This window comes from Lygodium microphyllum, chromosome 8 (assembly GCF_053477565.2).
Source record: "Lygodium microphyllum isolate KBCC chromosome 8, Lygodium_microphyllum_v1.1.10, whole genome shotgun sequence".
Lineage (NCBI taxonomy): Eukaryota > Viridiplantae > Streptophyta > Polypodiopsida > Schizaeales > Lygodiaceae > Lygodium > Lygodium microphyllum.
In genome coordinates, this window is record NC_141142.1 from 108551285 (window position 1) to 108577566 (window position 26282).

At 41.1% G+C, this 26282-nt stretch overlaps 1 protein-coding gene across 2 annotated transcripts in view; it reads right to left on the bottom strand.

The window, feature by feature from the left end:
- Positions 1-730: 730 nt before the first annotated feature.
- Positions 731-26282, bottom strand: part of LOC148032717 (cocosin 1-like) — a 31230-nt gene continuing 5678 nt past the window's right edge. The window contains exons 1-6 of one of the 2 annotated variants that reach the window (XM_087683358.1): positions 16102-16214; positions 15719-15912; positions 12004-12191; positions 10425-10629; positions 1564-1781; positions 734-1142 (exon numbers count right to left, since the gene is read on the bottom strand). In XM_087683358.1, the coding sequence (XP_087539484.1) occupies positions 974-1142; positions 1564-1781; positions 10425-10629; positions 12004-12191; positions 15719-15912; positions 16102-16198 (1071 nt within the window). In that variant the 5' untranslated portion in view covers positions 16199-16214 and the 3' untranslated portion in view covers positions 734-973. Of the gene's footprint in view, positions 1143-1563; positions 1782-10424; positions 10630-12003; positions 12192-15718; positions 15913-16101; positions 16215-26282 lie in introns of those variants that run through there. The other variant, XM_087683357.1, reaches the window with a different exon arrangement.

Consider the following 26282-nt stretch of genomic DNA (forward strand, 5'->3'; position numbering starts at 1 on the left):
GATTTAACAATTGACACCGAGGCTTAGCATAGGTAACTCTTGATTCAAAACACATCAAAATTCAAGGTAGATGAATAGATAACTAACATTGATGATCTTCAAAAGGCCGCACTCACTGCAATGCAACAGCCACCACCACCATAGGTTCCTCTTCAACAAGGTCTTCAAGATGGGCATAAGTCTATGGAGAGGCAATGCACAAAACATTGCAATCGTTATGCAACGAGCATGATAATCAAATAATTCGGTGGAAATATTAGCCCAATACAAAGGTCCATTTGTTGGGCACAAGAGCAAATTAGTGATTCTCATATCTATTGCTAACAATGTCAAACCTATCAAAGGAAAACAAAGTAAGCTACCATATGCTAGGGAGATGAGCATAATACTTTATAAGGGCAAGCATTCTAACTTCAAGGATGTATGCCTTACCTAAAGAAAGCTCCATACATTTCCCACATTTCATCCACTGGGATTTCTTTCATGGATCTCATCATCAAATACTAACCTTCCAACCAGTAAAGTTAGAGCTCCAAAATCTTTCATGGATGTCCCACATGAAACTTGTAAGCCTTCAACTGATCAGACTCGGTGAAAGGATCTTTGTAGATAAGACTATCAAAGATGCTCTAGATATGCCTAGTGGGCAGTTTATTAAGCTGGTCAAGACACACAGCTTATATTGCTGTTTAGAGGTGCTATACATAGCAAAATACTGAAATTTACCATTTTTGTTAAAATAGATATAAGATAGGGACCATTTAATCCAGCAAGAGAACTTGCATCTGATCAAGAAAAAAGATAAGACTCGCAAAGTAGGAAATGTTCAAACAATCCTAAAGTTTGTAATTTTTACTAAAAATATGTAAAAGCAGGTTTTATGTACAATTATGGGTCATGGTACCATATCTTATTTAGGTGGAGCCTTTGAGAGCACATTGCTGTCTTCACAGGCTTAACATGGTTTTCCATACTAGGAAGTGGCAGCTTGTTGAGATGGTGGGAAGATCACCTCATCGCTCCGCCGATACCCTCTGAGGCCTGTGAGCGTTTCTTCATCTGCATTGAAGGATGCTGCCAAGACTTGCTCTGGAATGCCATCATACACTGAGTCTCTCCCTTCTAGATAAGAAGGCAAAGCCCTGTAAATGCCCTACACTTGTAAGCTTTTAAGACAAAGCTCATACTAAGCTCGTCAGAGAGCAAACTAACTGCTCATATTAAAAGCTCTTAAGACAGCACAATAGTTCTGTTAATTCTTCACATTAAACTTTTGAGACTAAACAAATGACCATGTAAGTGCAGTTATGCCTGCAATGGTCCCCAAGAGTTGTAACATCAAAAAAGTCTCATCCAAATGCTCAGGGTCGGCTTCTTTTCTGTAGGCTATATAGGTTTTGTTATCAGTTCTTATAGCTAACTGAGAATGGCTCAAGGTTCCATGGATTGATCTATTGTGTTCATGGTTCAGTCTGTGATTATTGTACGATATGATGTAAGCTTATTTTTTCAAGGACCATTGTTGAAAAGGAAAATTAGTCCGAAATGACTCTAACTGATTACCTTGCTGCAGTAAGGAAGCATATGAATGACATGCCATCCCCCCCTGCTACTCTTATGGACGGCAGGTACTTTGGTATGGCAATGATTGATCCTTCCTGTAACTCTGTTACCAAGAGGCTTTCACCATTACTGCTTGATACCTCTATTCTCCCACTTCCACTCGTGATATACATGATCTGGTTAGCATTTGAGTAAAAGCAAGGTGCCTCAAGTGCATTCTGCAACAAGAAGCATGACATAGCAAATACAATGTATATAAGCAACTAACAAGTCTTCAAGTAGCATCCAGTCACAGTGTAGAAGATCAAATGTAGTCACAGAAAAGCAAGTTAAACATAGCTATCAAGCCACCTGCGGAAAATCATGTAAATAGATACAGAAATGCAAAGTCCTGAAAACTACCATCAATTTCTTTTCTATCTAGGCACCTACTTCGAAAAGCACAGGATATACAATAGCCAAGAATATAGCCATCAAATCGTCAAAACACAAACAGTCAGGTGGGTCTGGAAATTCTTAGCAAGCAGAATAGTTTCCAGAAAATACAGTTATCACAACTTTGTAATTTCTCAATGAAGGATCTAGAGCACAATGGCCAAGATGGATTGTAATAATGAGAATTCTCTGACAGGAGCACAAACCACACAAGTCTGAGCGAAGAGAACAAAAGCATTTTGCTTTGCATTTTAAAATCTTGGAGAATAGAGATGGCCTTGCAGAACAGTTTGGGCAAACTGCCAACAAAGAAGTCAATTGAATGCAAACAAGCAGGATGGACATTTTTACCAACAAGGCAGTCCCATTGATTGCAAATGAGATCCAAAGATCTTGGTAGGGGCTTTGAGGTCAACTCCACAGCTGCCATTCTTTCAGCCTAGAGATCAGCTGCTCCTGGCATCCGCTAGACAGCCCTGACCATTGATGAGGAGAAGTGGACAACAGCTGCTTCTCTTCAACAAACTCTCAAGATTAGACTCCAGTCACATCATGAGGAAGCAAACACAGGTTGATGCCACAGTATGGGATTAGTATACTTTTCTAGACCTACTAAAGGACACTTGGAGACATAGGACTCAAGGCCTAAAGAGGACCAAGTTTATGGTAGATACAGTTGCAAAAGGAGGCCCTAGAGAGTGGAAGGATAATACAAATGTCTCTCAAACATTCTTCTGGGGGTGATTGCAACCAATAAGAGAGTCTTCACCTTCACAGTGGAGGTAGGCTGATGAGAGAGAACCCAAATCATAGAGTACACAATATGATCTTGGCAGAAGATGAGTGGCAGGTTAGTGCAACATGAGATGGTATGGATCCTAGCTGGTTACTTCCACAACAAGGAATGCAGGCACTAGGTATATCATCACAGGATGCCCCTTCAGAGAATACAGTAGAATCCAAAAAAGTGGGATTGCAGGAATCTATTGAAAGACCCTGCCTGCAAGTTTTCATTCTGTGGCTATATTACCAGGTTAGGGAGGAAGATTCAAATGAACAAGATCAAAGTGATGCAGTTTGCCACCCAGCACTGGTACAAACACGGCATATGGCATATGTTCACTTTGCTTCTTACTTCTAGAGGAGACTGATGATGGTTTCAGACCTAGGAAGATCTCTCTTCTATGGCATGTGACTAATAGGAGTCTAGCAATCGGTACATGGCTATGATATGGTAGGTTCCCAAGAGCACATGCAAGATTTTTGTTTTTCTTTTTTTTTGGGGGGGGGGGGAGGGGTCGGGGGGTGGGTAGGTGGGTGGGGTGGTGTTTTTGTTGGAGGGGGAAGACAAGCATTTGCTTATATCATATCCGAGAGCTCAGGTTTGTGAGAGATGAGAGGATGCACAGAGACCGAAGCTCAGCTGAGAGTACAATTGACAATGAGTGTAAGAGTGAAGACACAACTCCCAATGCAATTATCAAAGAGTGTGTAGTGCAAGTACAAAGTGCAACCCTTAAATCTTAGGGTTGCTAAAGTGTGTTCACACCCGAAAGGTGTAAAACACAATAAGTGCCCAAACTATGTGACATAGGCACATCAAATAGAAGAGAATGAATCTTGGGGAAAAAAACTCTCATAAGGAAAGTAAAAAGTGCCCCGGTGTCCTATCAAGGATCATCGACACTCCTCTGTGAACATAGGTGTGAGTCAAACCCAATAAAACCCCCCGAAGTGAAGAGTGATCAATATACAAGGATCATCCACCAAAGGAGATCAAATTCAAAGCATTGCGGAATGCTTCAAAATTGTCACTAGGAAGAGCTTTGGTAAAGATGTTTGCCACATTACTGGTGGTAGGACAATAGACAAGGCTGATATCTCCTGCATGTAACCTCTCTCTAACAAAGTGATAGTGAATCTCTATGTGTTTCGTGCGTGCATGAAACATTGGGTTCTGTGCCATTGCAACAAAGGAGTAGGCTCTGTGACAGATACATCTAAATCAGCCAACAAACATCTTGACCATACACCTTCAATTGTGGTAGTGAAAGTTACCTTGTATTCACCTTCACATGACGATGTGGCAACACTAGATTGTTTCTTGCTAAGCCAAGAGATGCAAGATGAGCCAAGAAAGAAACAATTACCACTCGTAGAGTGACATGAATCAAAATCACTAGCCCAATCTGAATCATTGTAAGCATGTAGTTGCACTGGTCCCTTCTTGGCATAAAGCAATTCAAAATTCCTAGTACCCTACAAGTAACGAAAAACACGCTTCACAACTTGCCAATGTGACACACGTAGGCAGTGCATATACTTGCTCGTGGCTGAAACTGCAAATTGTATGTTTGGCCTTGTGTTGCATAAGTAAATGAGATATCCAACTGCTGGAGCATACATATGGATATCAAACAAATCACTATCATCGTGCAAGGACAGCTTGAGTCCAGTCTCCATTGGTGTACAAACTGGCTTACAATCCTATAAGCCAAACCTCTCAAGAAGTCTACTAATGTATCTAGACTGTGACAATCCAATGCCTCTTAGCATCATGAATAAACTAAATGCCCAAATAATAGTACAAAGGCCCTAAGTCTGACATCTCAAAAGTTTCCTGCAAACTTTGTTTGAATGCAAAAATCTGATCAACATGTGTCCCTGTGAGCAGAAAATCATCAACACATGTAAGGTGTAGACTCCAATGAGCTATTAGTGAATCCTTGGCCGAGTAAAAAGGCATTAATTCTTGCATACCAAGCTTGGGGAGCTTGCTTCAAACCACACAAAGCCTTTTTCAACTTGCAAACGAAGTGTTCAGATCCCACAACTACACAACCAATGGGCTATTGTACATACACTTCTTCTTAAAGTTACCCATGTAAAAATACAGTCTTAATATCAAGCTAGACCATAATGGGTAGCCAAAGCAACCATAGACCGAATGGTAGTCATGCGGGATGTAGGAGCAAATATCTCCTCATAGTCAATGCCTTTCTTTTGTGCATAGCCATTAGCCACAAGTCTGGCCTTATACTTGTCAATGGATCCATCTACATTCCTTTTTAGTTTATAGACCCACTTTGTACCAATGGCTTTCCTCCCAACAAGCAAGGTCACTAAATCCCATGTTTGATTCTTTATGATAGAACCAAATTAAGCTTGTATTGCTACCATCCAAATGCACACTATGTTGTGCATCCTCAAAACATTCAAGCTCCTCACCATCAAGTGTATGTGCTACCATAACAAACTCCATTGTATTTGCACCATCATGCAAACGAGCTTGTTTTCTAATATGACCAGCAATAGGAGCATCCAAATGACTATCTTTCATAGTCTGCAAGTACCATCTAGGTATTTGCCTAGCTTCCTGACTGTGTACAAGCTCCTCTTGGACTTCAAATTCAACATCTTGCTGAATATTCAGATAAGCCATAGGCTGATTTTCTACATTACTCAATGGAGCAGCTGGCTGAACATTATGTTCACTTGTTGAAGCTCCAACTGTATCACCAAAAGAAATGGGCAACAGGCCTTGAAAGACATCATTGATAGCCTAATATGTATCAAAATCAACAAGGGATAATTCTGATTTTTTATCACAAACCACATCCCTATTGACAAATACCTTCTTAAAGACAACATTATATAATCTCTATCCTTTGCACTCACTGTTGTACCCCACAAAAATAAATTTAATAGCCTTGTTGTCCAACTTCTTTCTTAGCACCTTGGGAATGTGAGCATACACAAGACACCCATAAGTATGAAAATGTCCAACAAAAGGTTTCTGGCTGTTCCAAACCTCAAAACGCATAATATTTTTTAATGCCTTGGTAGGACACTTATTCAAAACATGGCAAGCACACATCCAAAAACTATGTGGCAAACTCTTTGCTTTCAACATACATCTGGCCACTTCCATGAGTGACTAATTCTTTCTCTCTACAACCCCATTTTGTTGTGGAGTATATGCAATAGTGTATTGATGGACAATGCCTTTCTGCTTAAAAAATTATTCAACTGGAAGACATGTATTCCCCCCCTTGATCCGAAAGGAGAGTCTTAATCCTACAGCTAGATTGATTTTCAGCAAGTGCTACGAAAGCCAAAAATGCATCATACACCTCTGACTTTATCACCCATGAGTAGACCCAGCAAAAACGAGTAAAGTTATCAATGAAAGTGACAAAATAATAATAGCCACCCAACGACTTTGTTTGCATAGGGCCATATATATCCGAATGCACAATCTGTAATCTAGAAGCTGCTCTAAAAGCAAAATCACGAGGAAATGAAGAACAATGCATTTTTTCCAAAATGCATCTCTTACATATATGCTTAGGAGGTCTCTCCAAGAGAGGTAAGCCATCAAGCATCTGTGTACGCTGTATACGCATCAAGCTGCCATAGTTAACATGCCCCATGCGAGAATACCATAACTTTGTCTGTGATATAGCAGGAGAGAGAGTAGACACTAGATAGACCAATTGATCAATTGAAGCATCTAACTCATATAGTCCATGACATAAAGTGCTAGTCAAAACCGAAGTCATGAGTTCTTTTTTTCTGACTATACATCTGTCATCATCAAATGTGACCTGCACACCACACTTTACCAAAGAAGAAACGGACAATAAATTCTTCTTTATACCTGGCACAAATAATGCATCCTACAAATGGAAAATAGAGCCATTAATGGCTATCAACACAATCTCCCCAATACCTCTAACAAGATACGATGCATTGTTGGCACACTGCACAAACTTGCCAACAAGAGCTACAATAACGGAGGAAAACAAATCCCTACGAGATGCAATATGCCTAGAGGCACCATTGTCAAAGAACCAAGTGCTTGCATCCTTAGAAGAGCTAAAGGCTCTATTATCCCAAGAAGAGTCATAACTACAAGTGCAAAAACAATGGTCACGATCTATAACAAAAGATGCGAACTCAATAGCAGTAAAAGGTGCATCAGAAACAGACATTCCTGACTTCTCCTCCTTGGCTATGTACTTCCTACATTCTGTGGTGTAGTGACCTGGCTTCTTGCAATAGTGGCACTTTCCCTTCTTGGCTTGCATGGCCCCTTGTAACTTTTGTGTCCCAGAACTGTGCAGAGCATTTTTACATTGGCTGCCCTTGCTCTTCTGCCTTCCCATAAAAGCTTGCTCAGAGGCTATAACATCCACCCCATTGTTCTTTCTTATTCGCTCTTCCTCTAAGAGCAAACTAACTAACTTAAGGAAAGTAAGTGGTTGTGGGAAAATCCTCATAGTGAGATTCAAGGCCATATGAAAGGCCAAATAAGAGGGCGACAAAGAATTCAAAGTAGAAGAGATTAACTACGCATCCGAATAACACTCATCTACATTCATAAGTTGCTCACGCAAGTCCTGAATTTTATTGAGATGATCTTGCATAAAATCACCTTCATCCATCTTCATAGTCTCAAGCTCTTTCTTCAAGAAAGAGATGCATGTCTCATTTTTTCCAACAAACATCTACTTAAGGGTCAGCCATGCTTCTCATGAAGAAGCTGCAGACCAAATGTGTGGAATGATAGACCAATGAACTACCAATGCAATCAATGACAATGCCTGAGCATCCGATGTGTCCCAAGCCTTTTGTGCTACTGATCTTTGGGGAAGTGGCTGAGCTAGAGCAGGCTGAGTAGGCTAAGCAGGCTAAGTGGACCTTTGTCCACATCCTCCTAGAGGAGGTGTAGTAGGAGCCAGAACTCTAGGCCGAACTTCTTCACCATTGACATAATCCCAAAGATTATTTGCAATCGACACATTTTTCATCATAAATGACCATAGAGAATAGTTGTTGTCATCCAACCTATCCTCCTTAGACACATATGTGAATACATCACCTTGTCCCTCATTGGCCGGTAAATGTCACTGATCAAAGAACACGAGCAATACTTCAAGCTAGACCAATCTGGAAATCTGAGAATTTCCAGAAATTACAACAAACACCTTTCTATAATTAGCAAATCCAATCACACTCTGTCAAAAACTATCTAATGTACACACTATCCAAGGCATAAACAGTGCTCAGCAACACAAAAAATGCAAAAGCTCCAAAATTTGTTGTCCCAAAATGCACAAATTCAATTTATTACAAACTATCACTAATATTCATTTACCAACATCCGTGCTAACATCAAAAGCCCCAAATTTCTAGCCCAAAATTCATAAAATCTGTGCTATAAATGTGTCCCAGACACGTGCAGGAACAGAGATACACCACCCAAGCACAAGCTTCTTCCAGAATTTTTTTTTTCCTTTTTACCTCCGATACAGTTGGTGTAGAGACCTAGCAGACCTGGTAGGGGAGGAGCAAAGCGCACACGTCTGAGCTGGTGGCTCAGGCAACACAAGTGGTCTCTGGAGCTGAGCGGGCGGTGCAGGTGATGGACAAGGCAAGCAAGGCATCTGCTAGTGGTGGCTGAGCTGGAGACGCGATGCACAAGACTAGAGGCATCGACCAAGGAACTGGGCGCCGTGGTGGCATGCCTGTCAGACGGGTGGCGAGCAGGGAAGAAAGCGTTGCCTTGGTGGCGATGCAGGCCAGAATGGCGGAGCAGGCAAACTGGCAGTCGCTGGGCTGGTAGGTGGCTGAGCTAGAGGTGCTGCCCTGGTGCTGACCTACGGGCTGATAAGGAACTTGGCGCAACTTGTGGGAATGGAGCTGCTGTCACTGCGAGTGGCAGCTCAGCTGGTGGTGGCCATGAGCTCAACTCAGCTAAGGGCCAGCTCTGATACCAAAGGTGAAAGGTGAGAGCATGTACAAAGATCGAAGCTCAACTGAGAGTATAGTTGACAGCGAAGAGTTTGTGTAAGAGTGAAGACACAACTCCCAATGCAATTATCAAAGAGTGTGTAGTGCAAGTACAAGTACAATCCTTAAACCTTAAGGTTGCTAAAATGTGTTCACACCTTTCAGCCAAAAGGTGTAAAACATGATAAGCGCCCTAATTGTGTAACACAGGCACATAAAATAAAAGAGAATAAATCTAGGGGAAAAAACCTCTCGGAGAGTAAAAAGTGCCCTAGTGTCCTACGGAGGATCACTAACACTCCTCTGTGAGCATAGGCATGAGTTAAAACCCAACAAGGTCTGGAGGAGAGCTCTCAAATTGTTATTTGTCTTAGTGGAGACTATGATAGTGCCCTAGGGAGCAGTAGCCTGGGTCACTAGATAGGGGTCCAAAAGTCTACAAGAAGATTTAGGGCGGTCATTCTTATCTCCTTTCAAGGCAGCAAAGATAGAGACCACTCCATATTCCAGAATTTGGATGGAACATTCACTCTATCAGTGATGGAAGAGACTGCTGGGCACAAGGGAGATGCATTTCTTAATAGATAGGATTCTGGCACCTTCATCCCCACAAAGTTGCATATGGTTTGGCATTACCTCTTTGCATTTTTTTCTAGAACATCATTGCATATAGTTTGGCATTACACTTTGAATTTTTGTTTAGTTGATGTTCTGGATATGGGCTTCTAGAGTTTACCTTGGTCCAGTTCAACTAAGGTGCTTTTTACTACAATTCGAAGAAAGAATTTTAAGCTCTGCTTGGGAAGCATGTGTATAAGATTACAAGAACCACAAGCCACATGATTCATTCTGCACTCATTTTAGGAGAAGTTCATTCAATGACTATTCCCTTTGCAACTTTTCCTTATCCATTGGAGAGACAAATACATCAAACATTACTCACTTGAATTCATCCCATGTACCAAACTTTTCCCTACTGTTTTGCATATATCTCCAGCAAATGTGGGTAGCATAACCTTCACAGTGAAGGGTTGCATAATGAATCTTGGCTTCATTACTCCTTGGATAAAGAGTAAAGTACATTTCAAGCTTGTTAATCCATTCTTCCCATTTGATAGGTGAAGAATTATCTCTCTTGAAGTTGGTAATGCTGATCTTATCCTTATACTCATTGTAATTGTATGGGGACTAATATTTATTGTCTCCAAGAATATTTATTCCATGAATGTTGCTTTTAGGAGTATCTTGCAGCTAACTACCACACACAGGTTTACTAAACCTGCTACCATGACTGAACTACGATCTGTCCAATCCAGGCATAATTCACTCATTCACATGCTTAGATCCCACATAATGCTAGAATTGTGCAATCAAAACTGTTGCTATGACAATTAATTAAATTCAACACTAAGAACATAAAAAAGCCAGCTTTGTAATAAACCACATGACAAATTGTACAACAAGAAAGAGATTTTGTAAATGACCATCAAAACTTGCATAACAGGAGAACGAACACATAAAAATCTTTTGAGAGATCAGAAACAAGAGACTCAGCAAATGGACACAGAAGTAGTAAGCTTAAACAGGAGACTCAGCAAAATGGAAACAGAAGTAGCAAGCTTGAAACTTACAGGTTCTAGGCCAATACGAATTGCGCTCATCCCAACTGAGTTTAAGATTGGCAAATTTCTTTCGCTTAAGGTTTTTTTCCATCCACCCCTTTTCACATATAGATCAGGATAACCTTCATCCACATTATAAGTGAATTCTGCAAATCCTAGATTTTCTTCCCCTACATCAGGGGTGTACATAGAATTGGGTGTAAACTCTATCCTTCTGTTACATATCACAAGAATTGAATTATTTCCACACATCGCAATTATAACCAGATCAGTAATTTTACTGACATCTTCCATGTGATATCAATTGTCAACTACAAACAGCAATCAGGTAACATAGCATATCTAACATAGCAAGTCACTATCGTGGCTTCATCATCCATAATAAACTTAAGCTCCCTACTGGTACAGGACATACATGCATGAAAGTAAATACCATGTCAAGTTGCACAGAAAAATATTCATTAGGCATTAGTAATCAAAACTATCAGTACTTTTGTGCACATCTGCCTAGAGAAGAACTTGATGATGCCAACTTTGGCAAAGAGCGAGTTTGTCTTGCTCTCATCCAACACAAGAATCAGTAACAATGTACTCAACCGCCTGCTACAGCACATGGGGTTATAAAGGCATTTGTGCCAGTGAACCTTTGTCCTAGGGGTTTCATTGTCCTAGGGTTTTCACCGAGCGACCACCTACTCGACAAAGTGTAAGCCTTCCCGCATCTCTATCAAACCAGTAAAATTACAAAGCTATATCTATCCCCAGTAAACAGATAGGTGGACACCATTGTTTTATAGACAAGTGTTCTAAATGTGAAGAAAAGACAATGGTCTGTGTAAAGTTAATGAATTCATTGTGCAAAGAAGAGAATTGTTATTTTATAGATTTCAGTTTTGAAACCCATATGTTTTTGTTTTCCAGAGAAAAGTAACTTCCATCAATAAACACCTCAGCCAGGAAACCCAAGGTTACAAAAACAATACAGGCCCTGTATATGAAAGCAGTGAGATATCCTACATATATGGTATCTTAATTCCTCGTGAGAGTTCTCCTCTTCAGATTTCTAGATGTATTAAAATGACCTGCTCCTCATGACAGTACTCCTCTTCAGATTTCTAGATGTATTACAATTTGTACTGCTCCTCTTCAGATTTCTAGATCATCTAACAATGTACTGCTCTCCATTTGTGCATTCTAAATTCCTAGAATGTCCAAATTGCCCACTCTGCAAACAATCACAAAAACTTCACAAGAATGCACTTGCTCATTTTACCAATGCTGCTTTAGCAAGCCTGCAGGCCAAATCTCTTAAAGATCCCTTCTAGATGTTCTACTCCAAAAATCCCTCACAAAATGAGGTGCTTCATAGTGCAAATTTCTAATGAGTAGGTGCACTGATACAACAATCAGTCTCATCAATCTTCACAATAGGCTCTACTTTGAAGTAGAGATATTGCTAACATTATTCCATCAACCAATCCATTAAAAATGAAACCTCTAATTCAGCATGCAGACTGCTGAGATATTGAAAGCTCTCTTTAAAGTCCAAAATGCACTTTTCAATCAAATACTGCTACATGTCTACTACCTTTGTCTTTTTGGGGCTGGAATCACAATACGTCCCTGGGACTTCACAATGGAAGTCCCATTTTGACTATCCAATAAAATTCTTACGATCTCCTCATCAACACCCCAAGATGAAGCAAGAGATTCACGCCGAAAACCATGGAGAAGGCCACCAAAGCGCTCCACCTTTGCTCCAGCAATTGAGAATTGCTGCCAATAACATCACTGCAAATTAGAAGCGCATAAAGCAACTTACATGATTATTAGCAGAGTATGATACAGCAGTAGAAAATTTTCTGAGGGAACACGAGAACCTTCTGACACAATGTTAATATTAGTGAGAGAGCCTATACAGCATGTGATATGACTACCAATAGAGGAAAAAACTTATGGAAACAGAACCTAGGAGCCTCTTACAAAATTACACACAAGGAATAAGGCCTAGAGTATCATCTCTAAATGTAATATACTTCCCCAGAGATAACCAATCTAGGCTCTAATCTTACATCTCAGCATCCCCTAACTAAATATTGCATGTCAAAGTAAATTCTTTATGCACAGAGATGCTTTACTTCTCAGGATCTGGAATTTTGGCACTTTCATTTTGAGACACACATGGGCTGGCATTATAGATGACGTGTACAGATTAACACCAAGTAATCCCCACCTTAACAAGTCTATTAGATGCGCATTCCCTCATGATGATGGAATAACAGGACCTTTATAGAATAGGATAGCCCAATCTTCATGACAAGTTAACAGAACCTACACACCCAATGCTGGCCACATACTGAATGCAAGAAGGATACCACAAAAATAATGTGCACTTACAGGCTCGGTAACAATGAGAAAGCCTGCATGCTTTTTTTTAAAAATAAAAGGTGTTAACCAACTCTAGCATACATTGCAGGCTCAATAACTATTGAGATCTCAACAGGCACAAAAAGCTGACTGTAACATATATGCATACATCTCAACATCAATATGTTGCAGGTCTCTTCTTTGTGATAACATGAATGAATGACAATAGTATGGTGCAAACTGCCTCCTTAATGACTCAGTATTTGACAGGCCAATTCACATAATAGCATCTATATATCCTTCTCAACATATGTTGCAGCTAACAGGCCCCTCTTAGTGATAACATGGATGAATGGACATTGCTATGGTGCAAACTGCTTCCTTAATGACTCGGTACTCAATAGGATAATTCACATAATATTATGTACATACAAGTCATGACAAAAAGAATAAAATACAGGACAGGATGTTGTCACATTAACATTTTCAGAAACTGAAACCTATGCACATGCAAGAGAATGATTGGGCATGATGACACTGAAATGAGGTGGATCTTACAGAACTGGAGATTTGCTCACCCCCAAATATTGATCAACACATGTCAAAACCCAAGGAAAAGGACCTGTATATAACTGGAAAAACGGAACTATTAACTGCTACAAAATGGATAGAAACAAAATGCATACAGGAGAATTACCTAGATGGAAGAGGACATAATTAAAACCACCAATAAATCAAAGTCAAAATACACTGCATAGGAGCAAGCCTATTGGAGCACAAATAGATAAATCGTTTAAAGGTAAATCAATGCAGAAGAGTCACCAAGGTGGACTAAAAGCTACCAACAAATCAAGCTTGCAATACTACATGGGGGCAACACTATTGAGGCACAAATAGATGAATAAACAGGTTAAAAGCAATGATAATCGATCACATTGAGGATGAGTAATTGAGAAATGATAAAGATTCCACTCAAACCTGGATTGGTCTCTTTACTAGAGGAGATATTCTTGCAGTGGTCACCAGTGGACAGTAGAGAGAGTGTGTTTACCTTTTTAGTGCAGGAGGATGTAGACTTGGGAAGGATGAAGAATACGGATCAGTAGGAGTTCATAGGATGCTCTCAGCAGAGGATTAAAGTAGTGGCTCCTTGGGATAGTCGGTACTTAGACCCAAACCCTGCAATGTGCATGATGGATGGTTGGAGGTATTGGGCCTATCGGAGTAGGCTTCTCCAAAGACTACAATAGGAATTTGGGGAGTGGGTTTGGAGAGATTCCTTTGTAAAGAGACCCAAGGATGTCCCCTTAATTGGATATACCACCAAATTGGGGAGAAGGATCAAAGTGAGCAAGATTAGAACAATGCCAGCTACTACTCATATTGGATTGACAACATATCTAACCAGCTTTCGCAGACTTCTGGAGGAGATTGGATGATAGCTTTAGACACCAAGAAGATTTTGCTCTATGGATACTAGTACGCAAAGGCTTAGCATTTGGCACTTGGCCTGGTTATGTTAGGGATTCAATTGCCTGTGCTAGATGTGGAGAGCCAAAGGGGGTAGGATGTTTAGGTGAGTCATTTCTATCTCATCTCTGGTCAGCTCGAGCAAGATTACCATGCCAAATGTTTCACAATCAGAGTGGATCAAGGAGTGCTGTCACTGATGGGAGCTGATATCTAGCATCATTGCTTTGTTGATTTGGATAGCCACATGTAATCTATGCTGTAGATTTATTGAATATCCATTATGAAGGCTCTTCATAATTTGGAGAGAGATTGTGCACACTCTCTGTGGGAGGTGCTCCTCGGCAGCTGCAAGAAAAAAATATGTTTCTCTCAGGATCTCAAAATATGACACTTTCCCTTTCATTATCAGCTGCACATGGTTTGGCATTAGAGACCTCTTGATTGGTTATTCATTCACGCCTTGCAATAGGCTTCCTTTTTGTTGTATATTCATTTCTTTTTTTGGAAGCCTCTTACACGGATAATTTTGTGCTTTGCCTTGGCATATTTTGTGCTGAGGGGATTTATTAATAGAATCATTCTTTTCTGAGAGAAAAAAAAAAGTATTTTGAGAAATGAAAGAGTAGAAAATCTCTCTCTCAATTAAGTTTGAGTATATAAGATTTGAACTCACAAAACAATGAGCTCATTAACAAATAACTGAATCGTGCAGCTAAGGTTATTGGCCGATGAGAATGAATATTGTTCAAGTGTGAAATCAGTAATTGTGTCATAGTATCTTAAATGCTTGCACTTTGTGCACTTGCTGGTGAAAAAGTGGAGTGTTTGCAGAGCTAAGGATGAGTAAGTGAGGAAGTAGATAACACCTTTGAACAGTAGCTCACAGGTCTCACAAATCTTGTCAATGCTGGAATACTTGCCTATGGAAAGGTGCAGCTATCATTCAATAATGTTGTTTGGAGACTGTTCACAGGTCTATTGCATGGCCACAACTTCTATAAGCCTCACAAATGTAAGTGTCAGCTAGATGATCAAAATATAGTTTCTGAAATTCATGGGTCATCTAGCAGACCAAGAAAACTTTTGGATCCTTTGCCAAAGAAAAGTTGTAACTACATAGGTTCAAAATTGAGTGATTTTATCATGTTAATCCCTGCGTGGAATTGAAGGCTTCACACACAAAAACTAGATTCAACTCCCTGCATGCCTCTTCTTAGGAAACAACCCTGTTTATGTAGTATATCATTCTCAATGAAAAACAAGTTCAGACATAACCAGGTCAGGTTGGCATACAAGCAACAGAGCACTTACTGAATTTATTAAGAATGAGTTAGCTACAGCTAATTGTTCTGAATACTACTGTAGGGACAATCCTGGGTGCAGAGCTCAAACATCTAGTCAGAAAATTGATGCTAACATAAGAAAACGAGAAAGCATGTTTGTGAGGTTATGAATGTACTTACATGATACAAGCCTGGCCTCACCCCATTTGAGGTATCAGATGCACAGAAGATTCTATGGTTACCATATCCATCATTGTACCACCAGAATACCAGCCCTTTTGGTATTGCAACAACATCACCAGGCTGGACTCTCCTTATGTGAAGTTCTCGAGACAGACCTTGCGATGGGAAAACCACACCTACCTTGCCCGTTCCTGCAAACCATTTACACATTACCTGGAGTTTAGCAATGAAACCCCTCAATGCTCTGCTTTAAGTTTCTACTTTTGTTTCTTGACATGCTTGTATGTGATGTAAGAAATTTAATTGTATGTGAAAATTCAATTAATCACACAGGTGACTTGACAAAACAGAAGAGAGTTTAAGTTGGATGCCCTTTGCACCAATACACGATGGGAATGCATCAGACATTGCACAAGATTTAGTGATGCCTTTGATGGTGGGCAACATCGCCCTACAACTTAATTTAGGCAGCAACATTTCAGATTCCTGTAAAGATGACACCTATATGAAGGGGTTATCCACCATAATTTCATCTCTCTCTATTTCAACCTCTACCCCTGCTAGATTAGGAGGAGCTGGTCTGCAATGTTCATAGACATAACCAATTAATAAATTTTCTATTTTGTCCTCATTTTGTGCATTCATGTCCAATGGTGCATCCTTCTATTGCCTCTACGCTCTAAAGAAAGAAAAATCGAAGTTAAGGCATTGAATGTCCTATACTTATGACTTGTTTACCACATCATAATCACACAAGCATCTCATCCCATCTAGTAAAATGGATCCATGTGTCACTATGTCAACCAACAAAAAGAAAAAAGTACAACCTAACTATCTATTTGTGCACAGGGCAATTGCTTCAATCCTTGCAATATGCATTCCATTAGGTACTACCTTGCATTTCCCTAATTCTGCCATGCATTGTCCACAATAGAATGGTTGTATTTAAGCCATTTCATATGGCACCACTAATCCAAAGGTGCACAATGACATTATCACTTTCAATGCTGTCCTCCAACCAGCTCTGAAGTATTTAAAATTGCACATGAACACTTCACCTTGCCAAACCTTAAAAATGACAGTCAGCATTTGAGCCCAATTTCACACAATATTTCCTTTGACAACTATCTTGCATAATCCCATGCAATCCCACACTCTTCTCTCATAAAGAAAGGGATTTCTCACAATAAAACTATGAGAAAATCACTTTCTTCATAAACTAAGTTGTCTAAAAAGTATGCTAGGTTTGAGATCAGAGGAGAAGAGAGGATCTCAACCCTATAATGCTGTAATAACCTATTTTGACGAGAATTAGTTAAAAAGCACCTTGATATAAATGGAGTTATAAAATTTCCCATGGATTTCCCATCCCAAGAGGAGAAGATTGATTGCTATGCACACTCTATTCATGCTACACATACCTATCTAAAAACCTAAAGTGGTACTATTGTTGTACCCACATACTGTGTCTGCTTCTCTCTCACTCTACATGCATCTCCATTGACGTTGACATAGCTTGAAGCTTCGACCATGGATCCGTGCACTTCAAACTGCTATCAGAGCTTGCCATTTTGGAGAAGGGGCTTCCGACATTTTACTTGAACAGCAGTCAATGGGTAAAGCTTGCAGTTTAACAACCATGGCAACCCATCAATGAGCTATGAGTTGACCTCCTCTAGATTCAGAGATTCAACGGGACTTGCAAATATTTCTTCAAGTCAATGTCTAGCATTGCATTGAGTCTTCTTCAAGAGGGTATTGCTCTCAACTCCAAGAAGTATACACAATTTATCTCAACAAGTTTCACTCTAAAGGCTTGATCATAGCTACTCCCCATTGAACTTGAGGCTTCAAGAGCCTTTCTTGTGCCTTGCCAAAGGCATTGGAATGGCCATTTTCTGCAATTGAACGCCCCGTACCATCGAACGCAACTCATGCAAGTAGGACATCCTGTCCTCCTCTCAGCAATCGTGTTGCTAGTCATTGCAACATTGGCATCTACTTTGACATCTATGTGATCATTTACTCACTTGGTAGGACCAATAAAAATTCTTAGCCTTGGACTTGGCATTGATCTTGAGCGATTTGCTCTTAGTTAGTGGCTATAATACACAGGTTACAATCTGCAGTTTACAGGCAGCCCCTGTTTTGAATTGTTATTGCTAAATGGTTATGCCGATTGGATGTAAACACATGCTTATGTGATGCAACCACATTGGGAGATGATATGCATTGGATCTGAGGACCGAGGTGCTTTTGGCTTGATTTAAGCAGTGATTTTGCTCAATTTAGACAGGGATTTGTTTGTTGTAATAGCAAGCGCTGAATGCACTTTACAGAGGTTTATGCTATGCCTAATGCATTTGGGCTACCTCTCGGGTGCTACTGATACTGTATTCATGTATACCATGAATGCTAAACATCTAGTGATGACTTTGGGAATGTTTAGAGCTTGGTTTAGAGCTTGCCGACATTGTCTTTGGCTATGAAAATTTGCAAGTTGCAAGTACCATACCTGTGAGAGAGCACTTGATTGAGGTTTATACTTCCAATGAAGTCATACAGACATAATAGCATATGCTTGAGCAGTGGGTGCACATGCTTTGTACCTTATCTTTGGGCTGAAACGGATCAGTTTGTGCAAACATTTTGATGTTATACACTATGAACAACAAGTCCCATATGCAGATAGTTTATGCATATGCCTTTGACTATACTAGAATATGATCAGTAATCAGTACTGATGTCAAGAATTTGGAAATATCTCACTAGTTTGATTATGTATATCTTCTTGATCAGTTGTGTGATAGTTTGGGCTTGTCTTTCGTGACATTTGTTATCATTTTGGGCTGCAATCATGGCTCGCAACAATGTTAACAGCAACCGTCTGCATATCAAGAAGCTTGAGGGTACACATAGATTTTCCATATGGCAAAAGCAATGCTACAATGTTTTGGTGCAAAAGAAACAAATGAAGCCCATTAAGACGAAGGGGATACGACAGACAGACATAGAGCCAAAGGGTTGGGATGATCTAGATGAGCTTGCACGCTCTACGATTGAGCTTTCAATTGCAAACCCTTTGTTGTTCAACATAGAGAAGTTGGATTCTACCTATGCTATGTGGACGAGACTTGAGGAGTCGTATGCTCAAAAGAATGCTACTAGCAAGGTTTACTAGCTAAAGAACACTACAAGGGAATGGGGCAATAGCGACGCCGATTAGCGACGGCGGATATCGGCGTCGCTATAGGCGTTGCTATATGTGTCGCATATAGCGACGCCAATTGCGACGCATATAGCGACGCCAATTGCGACGCCGCAGGGAAAAAAAAGCGCGGCCGAAACCAGAGCGCCGTTTTCATTTTGTTTTCTTCGCCTTTTGAGAGCGAGAGCGAGGGAGAGAGCGAGGGAGAGAGCCAAGGCTTTGTGAGAGAAGAGGAGGAAGAGACTTGCCGCCGCCGCCGCCGCCGCCGCCGTTGTTCGTGAAGGAGAGGAGGAGCCCTCGTTGCAAAGAGAAGCCGCCTACGCTCGCCATATCTCATTGGTGAGTCTCCCTCTCTCTTTCTTTTACTTGTTGAAGGTTTAAATCGTTCTCTTTTGTTTGTTTAGGAGAGGAAATGAAAGAGAAGGAGAGGGAGAGGGAGAGAAAGAGAGGGAGAGTGCATTCTCTCTCTCTCTCCCTTTTGCTTGTTTAATGTTTAAATTACTTTCTTCTTTGCTTGTTTAGGAGAGGAAACGAGAGAGTAAGAGAGAAAGAGAGGGAGAGGGAGAGGGAGAGGGAGAGGGAAAGAAAGAGAGAGAGAAATAGAGGGAGAGGGAGAGGGAGGGGGATGAAATAGGAGAGGGAGAGAAAGAGAAAGAGAGGGAGAAGGAGGGAGAGTGCATTCTCTCTCTCCCTCCCTCTCCCTTTTGCTTGTTTAATGTTTGAATCACTTTATTTTTTGCTTGTTTAGGAGAGGAAATGAGAGAGAAAGAGAGTGAGAGGGAGAGGAAGGGGAAGGAAATGAGAGAGGGATAGAAAGAGAAAGAGAGGGAGAGTGCATTGTATCTCTCCCTCTCCCTTTTGCTTGGAGGATGTTTAAATCACTTTATTTTTTGCTTGTTTAGGAAATGAGAGAGAAAGAGAGATAGAGAGGGAGAGGGAGAAAAAGAGAAAGAGAGGGAGAGGGAGAGGAAGAGGGAGAGGGAGGGGGAGGGGAAGGAAATGAGAGAGGGAGAGAAAGAGGGAGGGGGAGGGAGAGGGAGCGAGGGAGAGGGAGAGGGAGAAAGAGGGAGGGAGAGGGAGGAAATGAGAGAGGGAGAGAAAGAGAACGAGAGGGAGAGGGAGAGGGTGAGAGAAAGAGAGGAAGAGAGGGAGAGGGAGAGAAAGAGAGGGAGAGGGAAGGGAAGGAAATTTAAGATAATATACGTATTGATAATGGTATGCAATGTGCTTTGCATACGGCCACGTACTTCATCAAAATGAACCCAAAATTATTGTTATAGAAGAAGAAACCCTTAAATTGAGTATAGGATAATTTCTCTCAGGTCTTATGACTATGAGTAGAATTGATTGAAATAAATTTTATTACTATAGTTATAAAATTTCATAGATGGCGCGCATTAATTTTAAAATGGATTACTTATACTCAAAGCCGAGATATAACAAAAAATTATCTACCGGGACAAACAAATCGTTGAGCATGATACAAGGCCGAGATATAACATCGGAAAATCTCTCGACTACTATATACAATGCAAGGTTTATGGTCAACTTGCAACTTGACGTACATCTCCATAAAGCTATCCATTTAAGCCTTGTTTGCTGTAATGTAGATAAGATGGCAAACGAAGAAGGTCCTATTGTTCAAGACCGCGAGTCGTATCTTAATCAGCGTGTCCCATGTCCTTGCTCTTAATGCAAGTTGGCAATTAGACGAAAACGCCGATTGTCTATAGAACACGTACGACGATTTGGCGAGTTTCAATCTGAGATCATTGATCAGGCGATTGCAGACTTTCAGCAAACGGTAATTTGAAGTTAGCATTTTTCATGCATTGTACTCTCAAGCTAATTGAAAACCATACACAATAAGATTGGGTCTTGTTGGTAAATTTTGTATCCAGGGGGGTGATGTCTCAACCCAAGGGGGAGTGCACCCTTTGCGGCCAATTAGAAGAGTTCGTGGACGTGCGATGGATGGATTGCAAGAGCCAATCGACCACTCGCAAGGCCCATCTATACCGTCAATGCCAGAGGAGACAGACAACCTTCCCGACTTGCCTACAATCTTGGAGCCTGAGATGGATGCAATGATCGATGCATTGATTCCCATGGATGTTGAGACATCTGACCCGCTTAGAGAGGAAGCATCCATACCATTATATGATGTGTGCCGAGTATCTCGGTTGGAGACATTGCTTGCACTCTTAAGTGTGCAAGCAAAATACGGTTGGAGCGATACGAGTGTGACTGAGTTATTCAGGTACCTTGCACACAGACTTCATTGTTTTTTTTATAAACAGTATTATTGCAAACATGGATAGATTTTTCAAGGTGTTTTATGATTTTTTCAGGTTATTGAAATATCATATATTGCCGCCTACAAACACCATGCCTGAGTCTCGTGATGATGCGCGACATGTTTTACGGAAGCTTGGCATGGACTACAATAACATCCATGCATGTATCAACGACTGCATATTGTTTCGAGATGAATACGAGACTATGGAGACATGCCCAAAGTGTGGTGCTCACAGGTATCGACAGGACTTGCAAGGGCAGACCATCCCTCAAAAAGTCCTCAGACACTTTCCGCTCATCCCCCGCATAAACCACATGTTTCGCACGTCTGCCATGGCAAGCTTGACAACGTGGCATGTGCAGAATAGGTCCACGGATGGAGTGCAACGAATATCAGCAGATTCGCGCGCATGGAGCCACATTGACTCTACCTTCCCAGGCTTTGCGCGAGAGCCAAGGAATCTTCGGCTCGGTCTCGCCATGGATGGTGTGAACCCATTCGGTCTGCGCTCGACTTCTTACAGTGTGTGGCCTATAGTGCTTGTCAACTACAACATTCCTCCATGGCTTTCTACGAAGAAAGGACATCTCATCCTTAGCTTGCTCATCCCGGGCCGCTACAAAGTAAAAAATATGGACGTGTATCTTCGTCCATTAGTCGATGAGCTTAAGATTTTGTGGGAGGAGGGGGTCACGGTGCAAGATATGAGCAGGCGCGATGGTCGGCGGTCAGCCAACATTCGAGCCATTCTCATGTGGACGATACATGACTTTCCGGGATTGGGAGAGTGCTCAGGTGAGCAGACCTTTGTTGTCGCCGGTAATATCTATATTTTATTTCATTCAATCAAGTATTCACTAGGTCGTGGATCGCCTTGCAGGTCTCGTTACCTCAGGTTATCATGCATGTCCATTGTGTGGGCCACAGTTAGACTCCCGAAGGTCACGAACCATGAAGAAGATGGTATATCAAGGACACGCCGCTTTCTTGCCGGAGGATCATGAACTCAGAGAAGGTTTTCTTGGACGACCTCCAGCACGTATGAACGCTGCAAGCTAGTACGAGCTGAAAATGGTAAACCCGGATTCACATCCAAATGGAATGCGGCGGTTCTCAGTTTTCTACGAGTTGCCATATTGGACCCACTTACAGGTCAACCACTTGTTGGATCCCATGCATATTTTCAAAAATGTGGGCAGCTTGCTATGGGACCACATCACAGGAAAGAGAGATACTATAGGGTCACGAATGGATTTAAAGGAGGTAGGTAAGATGGAGGCGCTTTGGCCGCAGTCGAGTGCTGAAGGGGGAGTGCAGCTTCCTCGCGCTCCCTGGGTTTTGTCTACCAAAGAAGAGCGCATTGTGAAGCAAGTAATCAAGTCTATCCGCACTCCGACGGGTATGATGCGTTCTCTCAGGTCCGCATTTTCTAAAGATGACCAGATTTCTGGGCTAAAATCCCATGATTGGCATAAGATATGTCAGGTTTGTAAACAGAATGGATTTTAATTAGCGTGGACATTTTGAAATTTGAAAAGTGACCATTATTCTTAATGCTTTCTCATTGTGGCAGTTTGTCCTACCGATCGCGATCGCGGGATGCCTAACTCCAGAAATTCGCGGGGCCATTTACAAGCTGTCGACTTTGGTGCAATGGATCTCACAGAAAGAGATTAAGACGTCCTCTATTGAATCCGCAAGGCGGGGAGCAGTTGAGACGGTCTGTCTCTTTGAGAAATACCTGCCCACTAGCATGCTCACGATACAAGTTCACCTTCTTGTGCATCTTGTGGATGAAGTGGAGATTGCTGGACCTGTCCATACGTGATGGATGTTGGGAGTGGCGGCGAGGGCACGAATCGAGGCCGGATCGGTACATCATCTTAGGAGTGGCGGCCACAGGACATATTTGGAGGACTTTGTAAGATTCTCTTTTGTTTTGCTTATTTGTTTTTTTGAGATATTCTTTGTACTGACAATCATGTTTCTAACAGTTAGCATTTTGTTTTCTTTGCAGCACTCCATTACAAATCGCTATCCGCAAGGCCTTGAGACTCGATATGCGGAGAGGCACGGTCTCAGATCATTGATCGACCGATTGTATAGACGCGGCAGCCCAGTAAGTCACTCATCTTTCTTGTCCGTAGTTACCATGAGATATTTGAATGCATTATTGTATGGTGGATTGATATGTTGTTTCTTTTTCTGCAGAATCCGTTTGATGCTCCTTTACAGCGGGAAGAGCTTTTGGGGGACGACGATTTGTAGCTCGCCCTTGGATCCTTAGAGCTCACATACCTTTAGTTTTTAGTCGCCCGATCCATGTAGACAAATATAACATGTATTAGTGATATTGTTTTATGATTGTACCAATCGCATTTTATGCGATATCATGTATTTATTTCATCCATTAGTTTTATGATTTCAGTATACATTCTTTTTGTTTGCAAACGCTTTGTATGAAGCAGTGCAGAAACTATTTTGTATGGCTCTCATACAGCACACAGTGCTATATGTGGCAGGGCAGCTTGTGCCACAATTTTTTTTTTCTCTGTTACCGTCGCTATTTGCGTCGCAAATTTACTGCACGCGTCGCTATTGCCGTCGCTATCAGCGTCGCAAATTCTCTGTAACCGTCGCTATATGCGTCGCCATATAGCGACGCATATAGCGAAGGTTATAGCGACGATTCTATGGCGTCGTCAATAACGACGCTTTTTGCGACGACGGGGGCAAATTTTGTTGTTTGTATTTTCGTCGCTTTAAACGTCGCTATAAGGTCTATATCTTGTAGTGGAAGTTGATGGATCTCCACATGGAGGGTACAGCCATGTTTGTACACCTCAATGAGTTCAACTCGATTTTCAACCAAGTTGGTTGCTTTGAAGTTCAATATCGATGATAAGTTAAAGACCATTTTCTTGGTACGCCCTTTGAATAAAAGTTAGGATACATTCAAGACATCCATGAGCAACTCTAATGCAATGCTGTTGTACTATGATGTGGAGAGCTCTTTGCTCATGGAAGAGCTGAATCAACAAAACAATGCAGCCAACAAGTCTTCGAGTGCAATGCATACTAGAGGCAGGTCTTAGCAAAAAGACAAATCTGAAAATAAAGAATGCAACAAGTCTCGTGGGAAAGCTGTAGAGTGCCATCATTGTGGCAAGAAAGGTCACTTTAAGTGTGATTGCTATAAGTGGAAGAAAGAGAAAGACAAGGGTAAGAAGACTCATGACAGCAAGAATGAGGAGAAGGATAGCCAACCTACAAAGAAGAGCAATGTCAAGATAGAGGACGTCAATGTAATTAGCCATGAGAGTGACAACAGTGGTGATATCCTCTTTGCTTCTTTTAGTGTACATTCTTTGGTAGAAGATTTTGATGATGACATGCATACTTGGATCTTGGATTTAGGTGCTTCATTTCATGTTACACCCCACCATGGTGAGTGGTTCACTGATTACAATGGTAGCAGACATAGTGTTGTCTACTTGGGGGACAACCATGCATGTGATATTGTAGGCATTGGCAATGTGCATCTAGAACTTCAGCATGGTTCAATGTTTAAACTCCATCATGTGAAGCATGTACCCCATCTCAAGAAGAACTTGATAAGCACAAGGTAGCTAGATGACAATGGCTATCACACTACTTTTGGAGATGGCAACAAATGGAAAATATGTAAGGGGACTAGGGTCATTGCTAGAGGCTCTAAGAGTGATACTCTGTATCCATTGCATGTATCTAGTATGCCTAACTATATAGTCGCCATAATCGAGTAGCCAAATGTTTCTTTGTGACATGGCCAATTGGTACACATGAGTCAAACTGGAATGAAAATGCTTTCTTGATTGGATTATTTGTCGTGTTTGAGGTATGTTGATTTTGACCATTGTGATCATTGTGTCTATGGTAAACATGCTGATCAGACATCACATAAAAAGTCTATTTTATTGAAATCTTCTCCTTTCGAGTTGGTATATTCAAATGTATGTCAAATGCCAGGGTTGTCTCTAGGGGGAAATAAGTAGTTTATCACTTTTGTTGATAATGCTACACGCAAAGTATGGGGGTACCCTAAGGACAAGGCTTTGGATAAATTCAAGAAATTCTTGGCATTGGCTGAAAATATAACTGGTAAGACAAGTGTTTTGCTCTGACAATGGTTGGGAATATGTGGCTAAAGTCTTTCAAGACTTTTGTGATAGTAAAGGGATAAAGAGGGAGCTCACTACCCCTCATAATCCACCCCAAAACGGAGTTATAGAGTGTAATAGCGTATAAATCGGACCATTTAGGATAAGGTCTACACTATGCTATCTCATGTCACATTATCCCATGGTTTTTGGGCAAGGGTGTTATGACAACAGTTCGCTTGATAAATCGGTCATTGAACAAGTCTGTGGGAAGGGAGAGTCCCGCAGAAAGTGTGGTCAGGCAAGCCACCTTCATATGCTCATTTGAGAGAGTTTGCTGCGAGGCATTTGTGCATATCCACAAGGAAGAACGTAACAAACTTAAGCCAAAGTCCTGTAAATGCATTTTCCTAGGATATGGTGATGAGGGTGAAATTGGGTATATATTATGGAATCCCAAGAGAATTCTTCATGGCTTTCACGTCTAGTGGAAGAACTTGGCATTACAAAGGTCCCTATCCTCCATTGTGATAGTCAGACTGCTATCATGCTAGCATAGAATCCTATCTTTCATGCAAAAACAAAGCACATACAAGTGAAGTATCACTTTATCAAGGAAGTACTTAATAGCAAGAGTACGGAATCCTATCTTTCATGCAAAAACAAAGCACATACAGGTGAAGTATCACTTTATCAAGGAAGTACTTGATAGCAAGAGTATTGATCTTGTCAAGGTACATACGGATGATAACCTTGCAGACCTTCTCATGAAGGGTCTTCCAACAAAGCGGTTTGTTCATTGCTCAACAGATGATGGAAGTTGCATAGGTATAAGTTTTTAGCTTTGTATATACTTAGACTTAGCTAATTCTTTCCTCTACCTTTAGGCACGTTGCCTTTAAGGAAAAGGTTGTT